General features: G+C 33.9%; 1 protein-coding gene across 3 annotated transcripts in view; it reads right to left on the reverse strand.

Annotated features, from left to right (window-relative positions):
- The window catches only part of PDZD8 (PDZ domain containing 8), a 68,974-nt gene that overhangs the window by 26,539 nt on the left and 25,419 nt on the right, over window positions 1-17,016 (reverse strand). The window contains exons 3-4 of one of the 3 annotated variants that reach the window (XM_072971963.1): window positions 7,137-7,239; window positions 2,934-3,079 (exon numbers count right to left, since the gene is read on the reverse strand). In XM_072971963.1, coding sequence (XP_072828064.1) covers window positions 3,032-3,079; window positions 7,137-7,239 — 151 coding nt within the window. In that variant the 3' untranslated portion in view covers window positions 2,934-3,031. Of the gene's footprint in view, window positions 1-2,933; window positions 3,167-7,136; window positions 7,240-17,016 lie in introns of those variants that run through there. The other 2 variants (XM_072971962.1, XM_031682828.2) reach the window with 2 other exon arrangements.

Raw genomic sequence — 17,016 nt, forward strand, 5'->3', positions numbered from 1 at the left:
GTGGAAATGACAAATGTTTTAGGTATCTGGTTCAAATAAAGGATTACTATAATTGTTTACTTACTAATTTCTACTTTTTAAAGTGTGACTACAAGAAAACTTAAAGTTAGCTAAGTGGCATGCATTTTATTTCTATTGGACAGTGCTATTTTAAAGATCATTTGTGAAAACTGATCAAAGTCCTATTATATTTTCTCCCAACTGACTGCCCTGTCTCTACCAAATGTTTCTTGTATTCAGTAGCCCTAACTTTTACTCTGGAAGCAAAGAGAGACTCACTGGGCTCTATAATAAGGCATACTGCCTCTGAATCATGCTCAGTCTTTGGTGGTTGAACACGCCTGGTCTTATTATGCAGTCTCTTCCATTCAAATCCCATCTCTCCATCGTTTCAGAGCTTTCCTTGCCTTTGCTCTAAAATGATTCCACTATTACCACTACCAAATGTCTCCTAATTATCAGAATACCATACATAGTCTAATTTTTGTTAGAGGTAGTGATATTTAATGGAACAAGTACAGATCCTATTCACATGAGACTTTGGCTCTTTGTATATACTAAAAGTATTTCATAGACTATAAAGCATTACCTGTGTGACATATTTGGTTCACATGTCTCTTTTCCTACACTGGCAGTTCTTAGAAAGTAGGAATCATCTCTTCAAATGTCTAATTGCAAGGGTGTGTTTAAAAGAAAATTGAAGGGAACCTGATATAAATTATTTCTCTCTCAGAATCAGATCCTTTCAAAAAAATGAGGTTTTGATAGGGAGGCAGCAGTGGAGAGAAAGAAAAGTACCCATCAAGTTAACAAAAAGATAAAGTCCAGACTCTAGATGAATTCTGACTTTACCATGTTGGGTGTGGCTGACTCAATCTAAAGCCCTTTTTATAGAAGTTGCCAATTTCAAGTTGCTAGCTGATACCATATAATCCTCTGAAAGGAATACACTCATTCTGATTAAGAGCTCCATATCATCATTTGTGGATTCTCCCCAGTTGTTAGCTGAATGCTCTTCAGGAATTTATTCTTTATAATTTTTCAGACAGATCTGAAATGTCATGCCATCTCCTAATGTCTTTAAGCACGATTCCCTCTTCCCTCTGACACCTGCACGTTGGGCTACACAAGACATGAAGTGCTTCCACTTCTCTTTATACTGAACACATGACTGTTCCAGTATTTCTCTTCTGTCCATCTACTACATACTCAGGAAAGATTCCTTTCTAATTCTCCATTTCAAAGGGAGAAACCCATATTCTCCCTTCCTCTGTGATAGTGACTTATTTATGCCAACGAACTGACTTAACAGTTATTTAGATTTTTAACCTTCTGTCCCTAATTATAGAAGGAAGGATTTGACCCTTACGAAAAGACAATTGCTATCAAGTGTCTGAGTGCATAGTACGGTAGGCTGGAAGGAGAGGGAATAGGATCAGCATCAAAAAAAAAGTACATTAAAAAGCTTGTTCCTTGGAGAATTGTTTGTTTAGGTCTTCTGCCCATTTTTGGATTGGGTTGTTTATTTTTTTCTTATTGAGTCCCATGAGCTGCTTATATATTCTGGAGATCAAGCCTTTGTCGGTTTCATTTGCAAAAATTTTTTCCCATTCTGTAGGTTGTCTTTTTGTTTTACTTATGGTTTCCTTTACTGTGCAGAAGCTTGTAAGTTTCACTAGGTCCCATTTGTTTATTCTTGCTTTTATTTTTATTGCTTGAGTAGGCTGTTTCAGGAGAAAATTTTTGAGATGTATGTCAGATAATGTTTTGTCTATATTTTCCTCTAGGAGGTTTATTCTATCCTATCTTATGTTTAAGTCTTTGATCTATTTTGAGTTTATTTTTGTGTATGGTGTAAGGGAGTGTTATAGCTTCACTGTTTTACATGCTGCTGTCCAGTTTTCCCAACACCATTTGCTGAAGAGACTGTCTTTATTCCATTGTATATTCTTGTCTCCTTTGTTGAAGATTAATAGTTGATCAAAAGTTTGTGGGAAGACATACAAATGATCAATAGGCACATGAAAAAATGCTCAATATCACTAATTATCAGAGAAATGCAAATCAAAACTACAATGAGGTATCACCTCAAACCAGTCAGAATGGCCCTTGTTCAAAAATCCACAAATGACAAATGCTGGAGAGGCTGTGGAGAAAAGGGAATCCTCCTTCACTGCTTGTGGGAATGCAGTTTGGTGCAGCCACTGTAGAAAACAGTATGGAAATTCCTCAAAAGACTAGGAATGGACTTACCATATGATCCAGGAATCCCGCTCCTGGACATATATCCAGAAGGAACCCTACTTCAGGATGACACCTGCACCCCAATGTTCATAGCAGCACTATTTACAATAGCCAAGACATGGAGACAGCCTAAATGTCCATCAACAGATGACTGGATAAAGAAGATGTGGTATATTTATACCATGGAATACTACTCAGCCATAAAAACTGACAACATAATGTCATTTGCAGCAACATGGATGCTCCTGGAGAATGTCATTCTAAGTGAAGTTAAGTCAGACAGAGAAAGAAAAATACCATATAAGATTGCTCATATGTGGAATCTAAAAAACAAACAAACAAAGCATAAATATAAAACAGAAATAGACTCACAGACATAGAATACAAACTTGTGGTTGCCAAGGGGGCAGGGGGTGGGAAGAGATAGACTGGGATTTCAAAATTGTAGAATAGATAAACAAGATTATACTGTATAGCACAGGGAAATATACACAAGATCTTATGGTAGCTTACAGAGAAAAAAATGTGACAATGAATATATATATGTTCATGTATAACTGAAAAATTGTGCTCTACACTGGAATTTGACACAACATTGTAAAATGATCATAAATCAATAAAAAATGTTAAAAAAACCCTTGTTTTTAAAATTAAAACTCCTTTCATCTTTTTATTCAGAATGGAGAACAAGAGGAAGAGGTAGACTGAACAGTTAGGTGTCAACTGGACCCCACTCCTTTTTCCTCTACCCCAGAACTCCCAGATTCAGAGGTTTCACAGCTCATTTTCACGGTGCCCTCTTCTTTCCATCCCAAATGGCCTCCAGCATTCCAGGCTGCACCAAGAATAAAACAATCTGTTTGAAGACTCAAGTGACAGGACGGATACCTGACAGAAGACATGGATGGCACAGGCAGGACAGCTGAGAGAGGTAAGAGAGACAACATTTACTGATAATCTATTTTATGTCTGGAACTAAGGGTAAAGCAAGTGGATGGTCAAGGATGAGGGAGCTCCAATTCTGGGAGGGTAAGACTCAGGATCTCTCCCTCTTTAAAACCATGTGTGTCTATGTGACATTTATGTGACCTTTTTGCTTTATCATGCACACAATAATGATATGTGTGCTTTGTATATTTAATATATGTCAGATTAACTTTGTAGTGAATTTTATTTGGTAAGTACTATAAATTCCAGAGCTACACAATTGTTTTCATAGTTTCCTACTAAAATATCATGGCCTGAAACTTTTTTAAAATCTGAAAACTCCTTAAATTTGTTCCTCAGTGTAAGGAAAGCAAATTATCATCACCAAACCTGCATACTGCAACAGAATGAAATAAATCATAAACTGCCTTGTCTCCTTTGATGTAGGTAAACATATTTTTAGTATTGACGCTACCATTTCTTGCAAGATGATCCTAAGTTTTAAGCCTAATTTCTAATTTATTTGCTGTCACATCTTATGGGATTTTCATAAGGAATCTTTATTATTTTTAAAGAACAAACACTACCACAAAGTACCTGATTTATCCTATGAGCTCTTTTATTTTGCAAATGAGCTAATAAGCAGGGCACTGACCTAAGTGTCTAATTTTGATCCAAACCATCATTGGCTTTATAATAAGGTAGAAAGTAGCTTCTATGCAGGGTATTTGTTAAATTATTCTTTCCAATTATTCCTGGACATTCCAATTAAAAAAAATTCCCTAAAAATAAAAAAAGTCATCAAATAGATTTGAATTTCTTCTTGTGGCACGATTGTGGACTGGTTACCTAAAAGGCATTCATAACTCTTTTTCCTTGCCTTCTACTTCTACTATGGCTGAAAAACTAAAATGATTCTCCATACTTCCTTACTGCTGGGGAAGGCCATGTGATTTTAGTTGTAGCCAGTAAGGTATAAATGGAGCTTCCAGGAAAACATAAAAAACAAAAAACAAAAAAACCTGAGTGACATATCTCTCTGTCATGCCTTAGACCTCACTCTTTTTCTTGAAAGGTGGATACCTAGGGGTGCATTAGACATCTTGTAACCACGGGGACAAAACCTCCATGCTATGGATGCTGCAGAAGACAGCCAATAAGAGACATGCTCCTTGATTACAATATTGTTGAGCTGCCATATTAACCCAGGGCTTCTCATGCAAGACAAACACGTCCTTTTCTTGCTTAAGCCACTATTTGTTAGATTTTGCTAGTACTTGCTGCTAATGCATTACAACTGTTTTCTCCACTCCGCCCGCCAACATTTGTGCAAATACCAGAAATTTAAAACTTTCCATCTATTATTGATCTTCTCCAATTTAACAGCATGATAAGGTACGTTATGCTTTTAAAATACTTTAAAAAACTCAAAAAGGTATATTTAAAATATGAAATTAAGTTTCTTTCATTCTGTATATTCATTGAACCTGGTGGCTAATTTTGCTTGATAAATTTCAAAATTAAAAAAAAGATTTAAACCTGAAAATTTATTTGTACAAAGATAGCTTCTAAACTTATCACTTTTTAGTATACTTATTTTTTAATGATGTACTTTTTTCTAGACAAATTTGCAGTATATCCCAAATTATCAAATACTATTCTGTAATGCTTTATGTAGTCTTGAAGAACACTCTAATTCTCCTCTCTAGAGTTATTAAATACAGACATATATAATTTCATGCCTGGAGACACGTAAGTGCTGCTGACATTTCTGACACCAGATGTAATCAGTAACCTAGAGTTCTTTCTCCAAAACTAACATACGCTAAGATCTAAAATTATAACTCAAGATTAAAATCTTACTAACCTTTGCTATAAAATATTAAAGCTGTCTAATCTTATATCTTTGCAAGTATAATAAAGGGAACTGAAAATGCCAATAGCAATGGCAAGTTATGACCATTTCATACCCAGACAAAATAATACTGCTTCTTCATGTATTTATTTCAGAACGAATTTTACTGCTGGTTATTTTATTTCTCTGAGGAGTTGCTTCAAATTGCTTGAGATGTATCTTAAAGGAAAGGAGGGGCATGTACAACCATGAAAGAAAGAGGAGACTTTCCTAAAAACCATTATTTTGACCCTGTCATTCCCATGCCCCAAGTCCCATAATCCCTACTACTTTCATGTATTCAAACTGTGTGGATCAGTCCATCCTCCCTCTCCAGCTTATCTCTACCTACTTTCCCACATTCATCACATTACTTTATGTATTCCTAAAGGATTTCATACTGCTCAACTTTCATGTAAGAATGTTTACAACAATTATTACACAGAAAAATTGGAAACAATTTAAAATTCAAAGGAATATTGATAAAATATCATATAACCATTAAAAGTCATATTCTTCAAAAGCATGGTGATATGCTTATGTATCTATTTTAGAAATTGAGAATTGTGACTATTTTTTAAAACGCTATGAAGAGTAACAGACTATCTTAGAAATACCAAAAAGCACATTATAATTACTATAAAACAGCTAGGTAGTATAGTTCAAAAGTACATATTCACCAGTATAATGAAGACATAATAGATAGTTTTCCCAAATATTGGCTATAAATAATAATCATAGGGTTGGCTATACTGCCACCAAGAGTTAAATGTAATAGAAACAGCTAAATATTTAACTTATTAAATACACCTTTAAAGAACACAACAATAATTTATTCCTGCAAAAGACTACTGATGTACTAAATAGATCTTACCTCATAATAGACTAAAAGTAACTCTAGAGAGGTTTGGGGTTTTAAGAAGCACTCTTGGAATTTTATTATTACCAAACCTTTAATATTTCAGTATATGCTTAGTAAATGAAATAAATTTTCTTAAAAAAATTTTTAAAAGCCTGTAGCTTCCTTTAGGGCACAGAGTTTTTTTTTCTTTCCTATTTTAGCCATAAAATTCTGGGATTCTGTCCTCACTGTTAAACTTTATGGGCTTAATAAAGAGATTCTGTACACAACACTCTGATAAATGCTCTAAAATCTTTAATAGACTATTAAATTTATGCAAACCAAGAAGCATGTCAATTTACTATTAAAACTGCTATGCAGAATATTCAGAAAACACCAATTCAGCTTTGGAACAAAATTAGCTAATAACTAGTGACAATTTTTATTCATTTAGGAACAAAAGAACTCAAATCCAAGAATCCAAACAAGTCCAATTAAAACATGCTGAGGGTAAAGCACTGTTTTTACTTATTTTTAATCTTGGCACTTAAAATATTTTAAAAGCCCTTACATTTTTTCCAAAGTCTTAACAATTTAATGACAGTCTCTTTTGAGAGAGATCAAAAAAGAAACCTGAACTCTAAGTCCTTCACACACCAAAAAGTATGTCCCAAATCTATCTCCTTCTTTCCATTTCCTTGGCTAGCACCTACTTAAAGTAGCCAACACCTCTCCTAAATGCCTCCTAACTGATCTGATCTCTGTAGATTTACCCTTGTCTTCCTAAAGCCCTTTCTCTCTATAAGGCAGACAATTACCAAACCTCTTCCCTGTGACAGCACCACAAAAACAGGGTCTTTTCTTGTCTTGAACTGTTTCCCCAGCATCTAACACAGTGCCTAGCACAAAGTAAGCACTCATAAAATATCTGATGAATGCTCTGAATTTACATGCTAAGGTGTTTAGAATCGTTTCCTTCTAATTCCATAACTATGAAACAATTTTAAAGTTTTAAAATGAAAATTAGTCAGACAAGGTTTCTTATGCAAACAAGCAATTAATAGTACAGTTTTATGTGATTCATTTTATTATGGATATTTTGCAATAAGACTAAGTTAAGAGCTATTCATAATTATTTACACAAAAATAACTCTAGGATATAGAAATATTAATAAAACACGTATTGAATACAAACTTTATACAGATGTAAAAAACACAAATCCATTTTACCGTCTTAATAGAACTTCTTTGTTTTTCTTCCCAAACACCACTGCTCAGCTCAAGTGTGCAATGAATATTTGCCTCTCTGTCATAGGACCCAAAAATGAGTAACCTGTAGTATAAAAATAAAACATGAGATTATAACACCAATTATATGTATTAAAATTTTTCTTTCTGAGCATTGTACCAAAATATAATAAATTATTCCATTAACAGAGAAAAAAATTAATCAAACACTTGGTACACCCTCTAGTGGAAAAGTGAAGCAAAACTAAAATTAGTAAAATCCCAGGACAAATGTTTTCAGCAGCTAAATCAAAGAAACAGAAAGTAGTATCTATCCATCTATCCATGAGGTAAACAAATCCACCAGATATCTATACACAAAAGCTACAGATTTTCAAATCAGGCTGTTGAATTTAAAAAATTAGTTGCACAGTGATGCTTATAGTATGATACCATCTCAGTAAACATTAAACACACACAAAATAGTACAACATAGTTGCTTATGAACACACACACATGCACGCATACACAAACATCTCTGTCTACTAATGTGGCCTTGTACAAACTATTTAACTTCTCTAAATCAATCTCTTTCTCTGGAAAATTCAGGGCAAATAAAGTACTTAACCTCTTAAAGCTATTGTGAGAATAAAAGACGATGCATGCAAGGCATTTATCAGCAAACAGTCAATACTCAGTTAAGTGTTCATTATTTCTATTATCTTGAAAACAATTGTCAAGGGATAGTTGTATTACCTGATTTTACTGTTTAATACTCAGATCTAAAAAGGAAATCTTGGGTCCAATCTTCAGATGATATAAAGCAGTCCTCCTTACTGAAGGAAGAAAATGTTACCCATATGTTCAGCTTCTACATTATCTACCTTCTAAGACAAAACATAAGTCTGTCAATATTTTTTAGGAGTAAGTTTGGGAATAACTTTAGCATTAATCAATATTTTGACTGCTACTCTATTACTTCATCTCTACATGAAGATCATAGGATAAGAGTAAGATAATGAAAAAAAAGTAGATAAAAGACATTAGAGTAATAAGAGAAAATTGTGTCCTAAGGATGGAGAACTCAAGCAAATCACGTTCATACCCTTCATAAACCAGCTTCATAAACTGAAAAGCCTGAATAAACTCGTGGCGAAAAAAAAAGTCCCTAAATTTAAATAATTTTTAATCTTAAACGGAAATTTAAACTTACTGCTTAACCAAACACATTAAGATTGATAATTATAAAACACTAAATTAAATGAGAATTTTCATACATCAAAGCTCTGCTGCCACCATCCGTTCAAAAGGAAAAACTACCTAAAGGCCTTTACTGTCATGCAGAGCTAGTACTCCTTTACTGTATGCACCAGCTAGTACTCCAAAATTGTCAACAGATAACACAGGATTCAGGAATGAGAAAGCATAATTCTTGGAATCCTCCCCAGTGATTTTTCTGGCACAAGGGCACTGTCCAACCTGAGCCTAGCTCAGGGCAAGGGCTGTAGGAAAATGGCGGTGTAATTCGAGCAGCAGAAAGTTTAAGCCTTATGGATTGCATGTATTAAGAGGACAGAGTGCAAAGGCAGAAGAGCAGCTAGAAATTATGGGGAAATCCCTAGGAGCAAAGAAACCACAGAGAGGGTAAGCCCTATCTCTGTTCAAAGGCTCAAACGGCTGACTGCTAAATAAAGAAGGAGACCCCCAGGGCACCAGTCTAAAAAGGTAGCAGTGGGAAGACAAAGACAAGAACATAAATATATGCTACTACTGGGAAGACGAGGAGGGTGGAAGGAGTAAGAAGACAAAGTCTGCAATTGAGACTAGGCAAGTTAACTGCTAATCAGAACATAAAAAATCAATCACCCTCAGAACATAATAGAACCCAGGGTTGCTACCACTCATTGTCTACAACGGTCCAGTTTTCAAGCAAAGAAAATAGTAAGGTACAGTCAATGGTTGACAGGACAGGTAGTGAACAGAAATTGACACCCAGTGGGCCCAGATGATAGATTTGACAGACTAAGACTTCAACGTAGCATTTATACATATTTTTTAAAAGAAAAAAATAGTACTCAAAGAAATGAACATCTTGTTCAAAGAATTAAAGGAAACATAATAATGAGTGAAAAGATAGGGAATCTCAACAGAGAAATGGTAATGATACAAAATTAATCTTTTAGAGCTGAATAGCATAATAAATGAAATTGAAAATTCACTAGATGGGCTCAGTAGCAGACTGGAGATGGCAGAAGACTCAGTGAACTTGAAGGTAGATTATTCGCTCCAAGCACATGGAGGAAAGAAAACAAGAGTTTAAAGAAACAAACTGAACCTCAGGGACCTACAGGGAAAATGACACAGCCCAAAGTGTAATTTGAAATCCCGTAAGTAGAAGTGAAAAAGAAAAAGGTTGAAAAAAATATGTGAAAAAACAATGTCTTTAAACTTCCCAAATTTGATTGAAAACATTAATGTACATATCTAAGAAGCTCACAGAAAGGGAAGCAGGAAAAAAAAATCACCTCTAGAAATAGTCAAAGGGCTGAAAGCCAAAGATAAAAGTGAAAACTTGGAAAGCAGCTACAGAAAAATGATGTGTTACACACATGGAAGAGGAACCATAAGGTTGATTGCTGACTTCTCATCAGAATATGGGATTAACATAATTAAAATGTTGAAGGAAAATAATTGTCAGCCTAGACTTCTATATCAAGAAAACTATCCTTCAAAATCCAAAGGAAAATAAATTTCTAGATAAACAAAAACCGAGAGAACTTGCTGCCAGTAGATCTAAATAACAAGAAATGCTAAAGCAAGTTCTTTAGGCTGGAAGGAAGGGATACCAGATGACAACTTTGATCTAAAGGAAGGAATGAAGAGCAAAAAAATCTTAAATATACAATAGATGTTTAAAAAGTTTCTCTCTTTTCTTCTTTTAATTTCTTTAAAAGACACATGACTTTGTAAAGCTAAAAATAACAGTACTGATGGGTTAATAACATATATAAATGTAATGTACAGGTTTCCCCTGCTAGCCAAAATTAGAGCATTTCTATGAAATCTTTTATAAGCAAAAATGGTGTAAAGTGAAGAAGCAATTACCTTAGGACACATCTTGCTAATAGATGTACAAAATAAATCAAGATAAAGCACAGACACTCAAAGTTCAAAGCTATGGCAGCTTGATGCTGAGATTCTGAGTGTAGTTCACAGGAAAGGAGCTTGGTGGTGTCACTCTCACTGTTGCTAGGGTTCACAGCTGCCTCTCTAAAGGCTTGCTGTAAAACAAAGGCTGTATGACATGTTCTCTTTTCACTTTTTGTAGAAGGGAAAATCTTTGAATTTTTTTCAGTTAGGGAAAACAGATGCCAATGTAGGTCCTTCATAAAAATGAAGCAGCATAAAGCAAACTTTCGAAAAGTGGGGGATACCTGTATATGACAACACTAATGATGTGGGCCTAAATGGGAATCGACTATTGTGAGGTCCTTGTAGTTTACCGGAAGCAATACAATGTTAACTCTAAGTAGATTGGTTTTACGTTAAAGATGCATACTCTAATCCCTAGAGCAACAACAAACACAGTGTAAAGCTATAGTTAGCAAGCCAACAAAGGAATCAAAATGGACTATTAAAAAATATTTGATTAACAAAACAGGAAGGATGAAAAGAAGGGACAGAGGAGCAAAAAAAAGAAAAAAGATGAGAAAAAATGGCAAAATGGCAGACCTAATAACAACCTCATCAATAATTACATTACGTGTAAATGAACTAAACAATGAAAAGGCAGAGATTGTTAAGACTATACATAAGAGCAAGAACCAGCTGTTTGTAATATATAATATACTTTAAATATAAAGACGCAAATAGACTGAAAGTAAAAGGTTGTAAAATACATATATATATCATGAAAACAACATAAGAAAGTTGTAGCAGTTGTGTCAGTATCAGATAAAATTAATACTTAGACAAGGAATATCATGAGACAAAGAATTATACTGATGAAAGAGTCATTATGTCAAGAAGAAATATGTACCTAATAACCAAATTATTTTAAAAAAAGAGATAAATTCATAGCCATGGTTGAAGATTTAAACAAACTCATTCAGTAATCGACAGAACTAGATAAAAAAAAAATCAGCGAAGATCTGAATGACAGTACTGGCAGTCTTCATTTTGTGTTAACAGCATGTCAGAATTGTGTCCCTGCTTTGCACTGTTCTGACAGGCAAGGTTTTGGTTAACACGGTGTCACTCTGAGTAAGGACAGTCTACACATATTTTTGTATAGTTTGTTTTGGAAGCATGTTAGTGCTCTACATATTAATAAATAAGAATCAAAGATAGAAAGGCAGGGGCGGTACCTGGAGACTGAAATTGAAAGCAAAATGAAACAAATAAATCCAACTATATATTTCAAATATTTCAATGTGAACATAATCACACTGAAGGGGGAAAATTATTCTAATTTATGAATATAGTACTTGACCATATGCCCTCCATCTTGGGTAGGGTAGGGGAGAACTATAAATAAATCCTGAATTCCTTTTAGTAAGTATGTTCTCTCTACATATATGGACAAAGCAATTCTGAAACCATTTGAGATGCAGCACAAGATTGAGCAAATGGGTCAAAGTGCTGATGTTATTGGGAGCCAGTGTTCAAGGGGCATAAAAATATGAAAGGGGGAAGAAACAAGGCAAGGAACAACTCTAAGAGGATGAACTGGAATTGGAAGTTATCAGGTGAACTCATGATTTCTATATGTGTGTGTGTACATATGTATGTATATATTTATAAATGTCTACACATACACATTATTTCCTAACTTTGTCCACTGAAAGGCCCAAAGAATATATGAAGTAACAATGAACATGCCCAATACCCAAATGTTGATTACTAATATCATTCTCTACTAAAAGGAACCAGAACTCTTTGCAAAAATAGGCGAGTCTAGGGCTGTGACAGGGAAGATACAAAATGAACCTGGAACAGCTTGTTATATATATGAGAAAATAATGAAGACCTCAAAAAAATAAAAAGAAAAAAAGAAAAGAGAAAAAGGAAGAGGGAGAGAGAGAGAAGGAGGAGAAGGAGGAGAAGAAAGCAAATGAAAAAGGCAGGGTCATGTCACAAGCATACAGGAGCCAGTTTGAAGAGGCTCCTAGTGGCCAGATCTGGCACCAAAATAATTAAGGATGGTAAAGAATTATAACCATTGGGGAAAACAAAAAAAAGAATTCATGAGTCCGTGCTGTTCACAGATAATTTCAGAATATGGAAGGACTCCTGGTAATAATAGTACAATGTCAACTGCTATGGTTTTCTGTATTTATGTTAACATCAAAAAAATTTTTAAATGTATTTTTGGAACCCAGTAAAACAAAACAACACTCTAAAAGCTGCTGAGAAAATACAGGCTTTAGAACAGTGTAAGTGTGACTCAGTGAAGAACTGACCTTAATTAGAACTTCCATCTATAATTAGGACAGACTATCCTAAATATACCACTTTAGAGTACAGAACCCTCACACAACAAAACTTTATAGGCTTTGCCTTCACTGAGTATAATCTTTGTTTTTCAAAAATGTAACTGGTTGATAAAACTAAGGAAAACAAGAAAAGAGAAGAGAAAAGGTATTTATTACATTATTCAATGCCTTTGACATAAAGATGTAGGTGACAAATCCCTCCTAGAATTTCTAGAATTTGAATTTCTTTTCCCCTGAAGAACATGCACAGTTTATCAAGAAATAAAAAGTAAGAACTCCATCAAGTTTCCTTTGCTGCCAGAAAATTGTTCTTCTCTATATAGTATTGTTTTTTATTTAATTTATCTACTACATAATTGCACATGGGCATATGTTTTCTTTGCAAAAGACCTAAAATCCTTTAAGATAGAAGATGGACTACAAATTATAAATTTAAAAACAATGATCTTAACATGATTGCAACAGTAATGTGAAATAATTTAGTCTTCTAATAGCAGTACTACAAATACAGCAATTGAGTTCTCTGGTTAAAAAAATCAGCTTTAGTCAATGCAAGAAAAAAAAAGCAACTATACAGAATGACGCATTTTAAAAAAAAATTTGATAAAAGAATATTGTTAGAACCAATTTTTACAGACAAAATTGTGTTTCTACCCCCAAGTTTTATTTGGGAAATTGAAAACTATATTTCATATAATTTGAGAAGAACTTCCCTTTACAGTGAGTGTGAAGCCCGTTCAAATTAATAAAATTCAAATTCCAATTCTCACAACCAAATATATAAAAAAGACAGTTTTGTTTAAAGATTGATAAATACTATAATGATCATACTGAGACATAATAATAGAAGCTACCTCTACTGAAACCTTACTATGTGGTAGGCACTGTGGTTTATTTACCTATCTCCAATCACATTACCAGCAAAGTAGCACCCTTGCCCTTTTTCACAGATGTGTAACTTGCCTGAGAACATGTAACTATAACAGCACATAGCTAGGATGTGAACACAGCACTTTCTAACTCAAAAGCCAGTATTATTTCCACTTCATGTTGCCTTCTGAAGCATAAATCTTCCAGTTGTACAACTCCAGAATTTTCAGTAAATGGTTTCCTATGAATACTTCTAATTTGTTTCCTCATTGGCAAAATTCACTCTTAAAGCCTTATACCAGCTAAGTCTGATAAAAAATCTTCAGATTTCTCTGTAAGTCTGAAATTACTTCAAAATAAATAGTTAAAAAAAGTTCTCATGAAAACTACTTTATTATTTCAAATTAAACAGTTTAAAAAATAAAAAGAAAAGCGTCCTCACACAGAACTATGATTGTCTGTAGATAATGAGTATGATGTTCCATTTCATGCATTTGGGGAAAAAATTAAAGTTACATTCTTTTTACCTGATTCAAGGTCAAGCTCTAAAACAGTTAAGAAATAAACGTTCATAAGAATATTAAGCTAAAACTATAACAACACTAAATGACCATATGACATTATAACAACTTAGACATGTTTAAATAAGTCTCGCTCAAGCAGGAGAAATGTGAACACGCGTGCCTAACCGCTAAAAATAGTAAACTTCAACTCACGACAGCACGCTAATTCAGAACAACTTTATCTACATACATACAAATGGTCTATAGAAATGACTGGTTTATGTGCTCTCAAAAACATGATCATTCTAAAACTTTCTCCTATTTCTTTCAAACTTTGTCATATCTCTAAGTTAAGTAGTCATGATAAAAAATATCTCAAGAGGTTTTAAGCCTCTAAGTTTCCAAAACTAAAATAAATGATAAGCATTTTTTGTCCTGTCTCCAAAAAGGGATGCACTGTTATTTTCTCTACACTGTCATTTTCTTTCTATTTTAGAGATTACAATACATCACATAAGATAAATTTATATTCAGAAGCAGGAAAAACAAGAATACTTTGACTATAGTAATATCTTCTCTTTAGCTTGAATCCTACAAACTTGGAATCTATCTGAACTGAGAGTTCTACTTTTATACTAAGAAAAAAGTTTAGAAGAAAAACAATATGTAAATTAGATTTTAATGAGAATATGAGAAGAATGTTTAGACTTCAATTTGAAGACAAAAAGCAAAGATGAGCTGAAAATAGTAATTTATTCTCTCCTTCATTAACAATTTTAAGTAATCCTTAAACTGTATGAATAATAACACAACACCATAATAAAAAGTAACTTTACATGGTTGAGTTTATAAAGACAGTGTCTATAAAACTATTCAAATATTGTGTTTGTTCCCAAGATTAAGCTATCACCTGGGGAAGGATGCCGGCAATATAGCATGCTTTCCCGTTCAACTCTTTAGAAATACTGGTCTTTATTTTTAAATTTTCTGACCAGGGGATATAGTCACAAAAATTAAACAATATTATGAAAGCTTACAGTGAAAAGTCTGGCTCACACTTTCACCCTTGTCCATCATCATCATTAACCTAGCTCCCTCCACCTTTTTCCCCATAACATTTTTTTTTTGGTTTCTTGTATATTCTTTCAGAGATTCATTATACAGTTCCTTATTAAAATAAAGTAAGATACAAATACTTCACAAATTGTAATGCTTTTCTTTGTGTCATTTATTTCAATTCAACATGACCTAAATAAACGCCTGACATTACTCTCTCAGTGCATCCATGCAGTCGTAGGTTCAAGGCTGACAGTGAGGCTTTAAGTGAGCAGTATCTCAGATAAAGCAAGAGAATGGGGAGCAAATATGACAACAAAAGCTAATGCTTAAAAAGCCACAAGCAACAGACATATAATCAATCCACAATCCCACCAGCAACACCAAGGCAAAAGAACTAGTTTTTGAAAGTTCCTAGCAAAGTACCTATTACACATTATATATACTGTATTAAGCAAGTATCTGTCCAATGAATCAATCGGTCACCTTCAAGGCTATCTTAGCAGGTTTGGAGATGGTTGGGTGAATAGGTATCTAGGAATTTATCTAGGAATTAACAGCAGGAGAGTCAAGAAATTTTGTCCAAAGCTGCCCTTCAAATGTTTAGAAGTTGCTATGATTATTTTGGAAAAGGTAATCAATGGTATGATTTTAATGCCTATAAAGCTACAAGAAAATTCACTGGAAGTATCAGTCCAAAATTTCTGTAGACACAGGCCACTTGAAAATGTCCTTCCAAATGTTAATATGATGAGCCCAAATTATAATTAGATATTTAATGCCCATGTTTATCAGAGCATGTTAGCTTACGTACTTCAAATTAAGACTTGTGTAGAACCGTATTTTTATTGTATGTATCGTTTTACTATACACAGTCCCTCTTATACAATTTATAGCATATTTAGTCTTTCTTTGATAAAGTAATCCCTTTTAAATGAGACTTCCTGACATAATGGTGCATAATACTGAGTCATTCCAAGACTTAAAAAATTTTTGGCATATTATTAGTATACTCAAAAATAACCTATTAGCAAGGATACAAATACATTAGGTATAAAATAAATAAAAGCTCAGCACTCAAGCACTTATTTTTATTATAAGCTGGAAACAAAAATAGAGTGATTAAGCGTCAAGTAAGTGGTCACAGAAATGTAGCATAAGGACACTGTATTGGAACGATCAGGAGACACATTAAGGGGGTAGCTTTTAAGGTGAACCAAGAAAAGCTGGTTTCAAGGAACAGAAAATGGTGTAGGGCCTTCAGCCAGGAAAACAGTGGAGAGTCAACACAAAGAGCTTGATATTTTAAAATATCTAAAGCAGGAAATGTTAACTATGGTCTATGGGCCAAATCCACTCCACTGTTTGTTTTTGTATGGCCTGTGGATTACCAATGGTTTTCACATTTTTAAATGGTTGAAAAAAAATCAAAGGAGGAGAATTTTATAACACATGAAAATTATGAAATTCATAAATAATTTTTATGAGCATATAGCCATGCTATATCCATTCATTTACCTACAGTCTATCTATGACTGCTTTTACACTACAAGGTGGAGTTAAGTACTTACACAGAGACCATGTGAATAAATAAAGCCTAAAATATTTACTATCTGGCCCTTTAGAGAAAAAGTTGACAACCTCTTCTTTTAGGAAGGCCTATGTGGCTGAGGCACTTGTGAATGAGGGACTGGGTGGAGAAAGACACTTGAGAGGTAAGAGGGGCATGCAGGCCATGGAAAACATTTGGGTCTAAACTTTAAGAGGAATATTCTAAGGGGAAGTCATTAAAATTTTTTAAGTGGGAAAGTGACAATTAGATATATACTTTGAAAAGCTCATTCTGGTTGTTACACTGGTAACCAGTGTTCGAAGATAATTTAAGAGGCTAGTGTAGTAAGTAATTTAAGCGAAGTATGAACACAGCTTAGACTTACGGGGATGGAAAAGTAAACTAAG

This window comes from Vicugna pacos, chromosome 11, assembly GCF_048564905.1.
Source record: "Vicugna pacos chromosome 11, VicPac4, whole genome shotgun sequence".
In the NCBI taxonomy this organism is placed as follows: Eukaryota; Metazoa; Chordata; class Mammalia; order Artiodactyla; family Camelidae; genus Vicugna; species Vicugna pacos.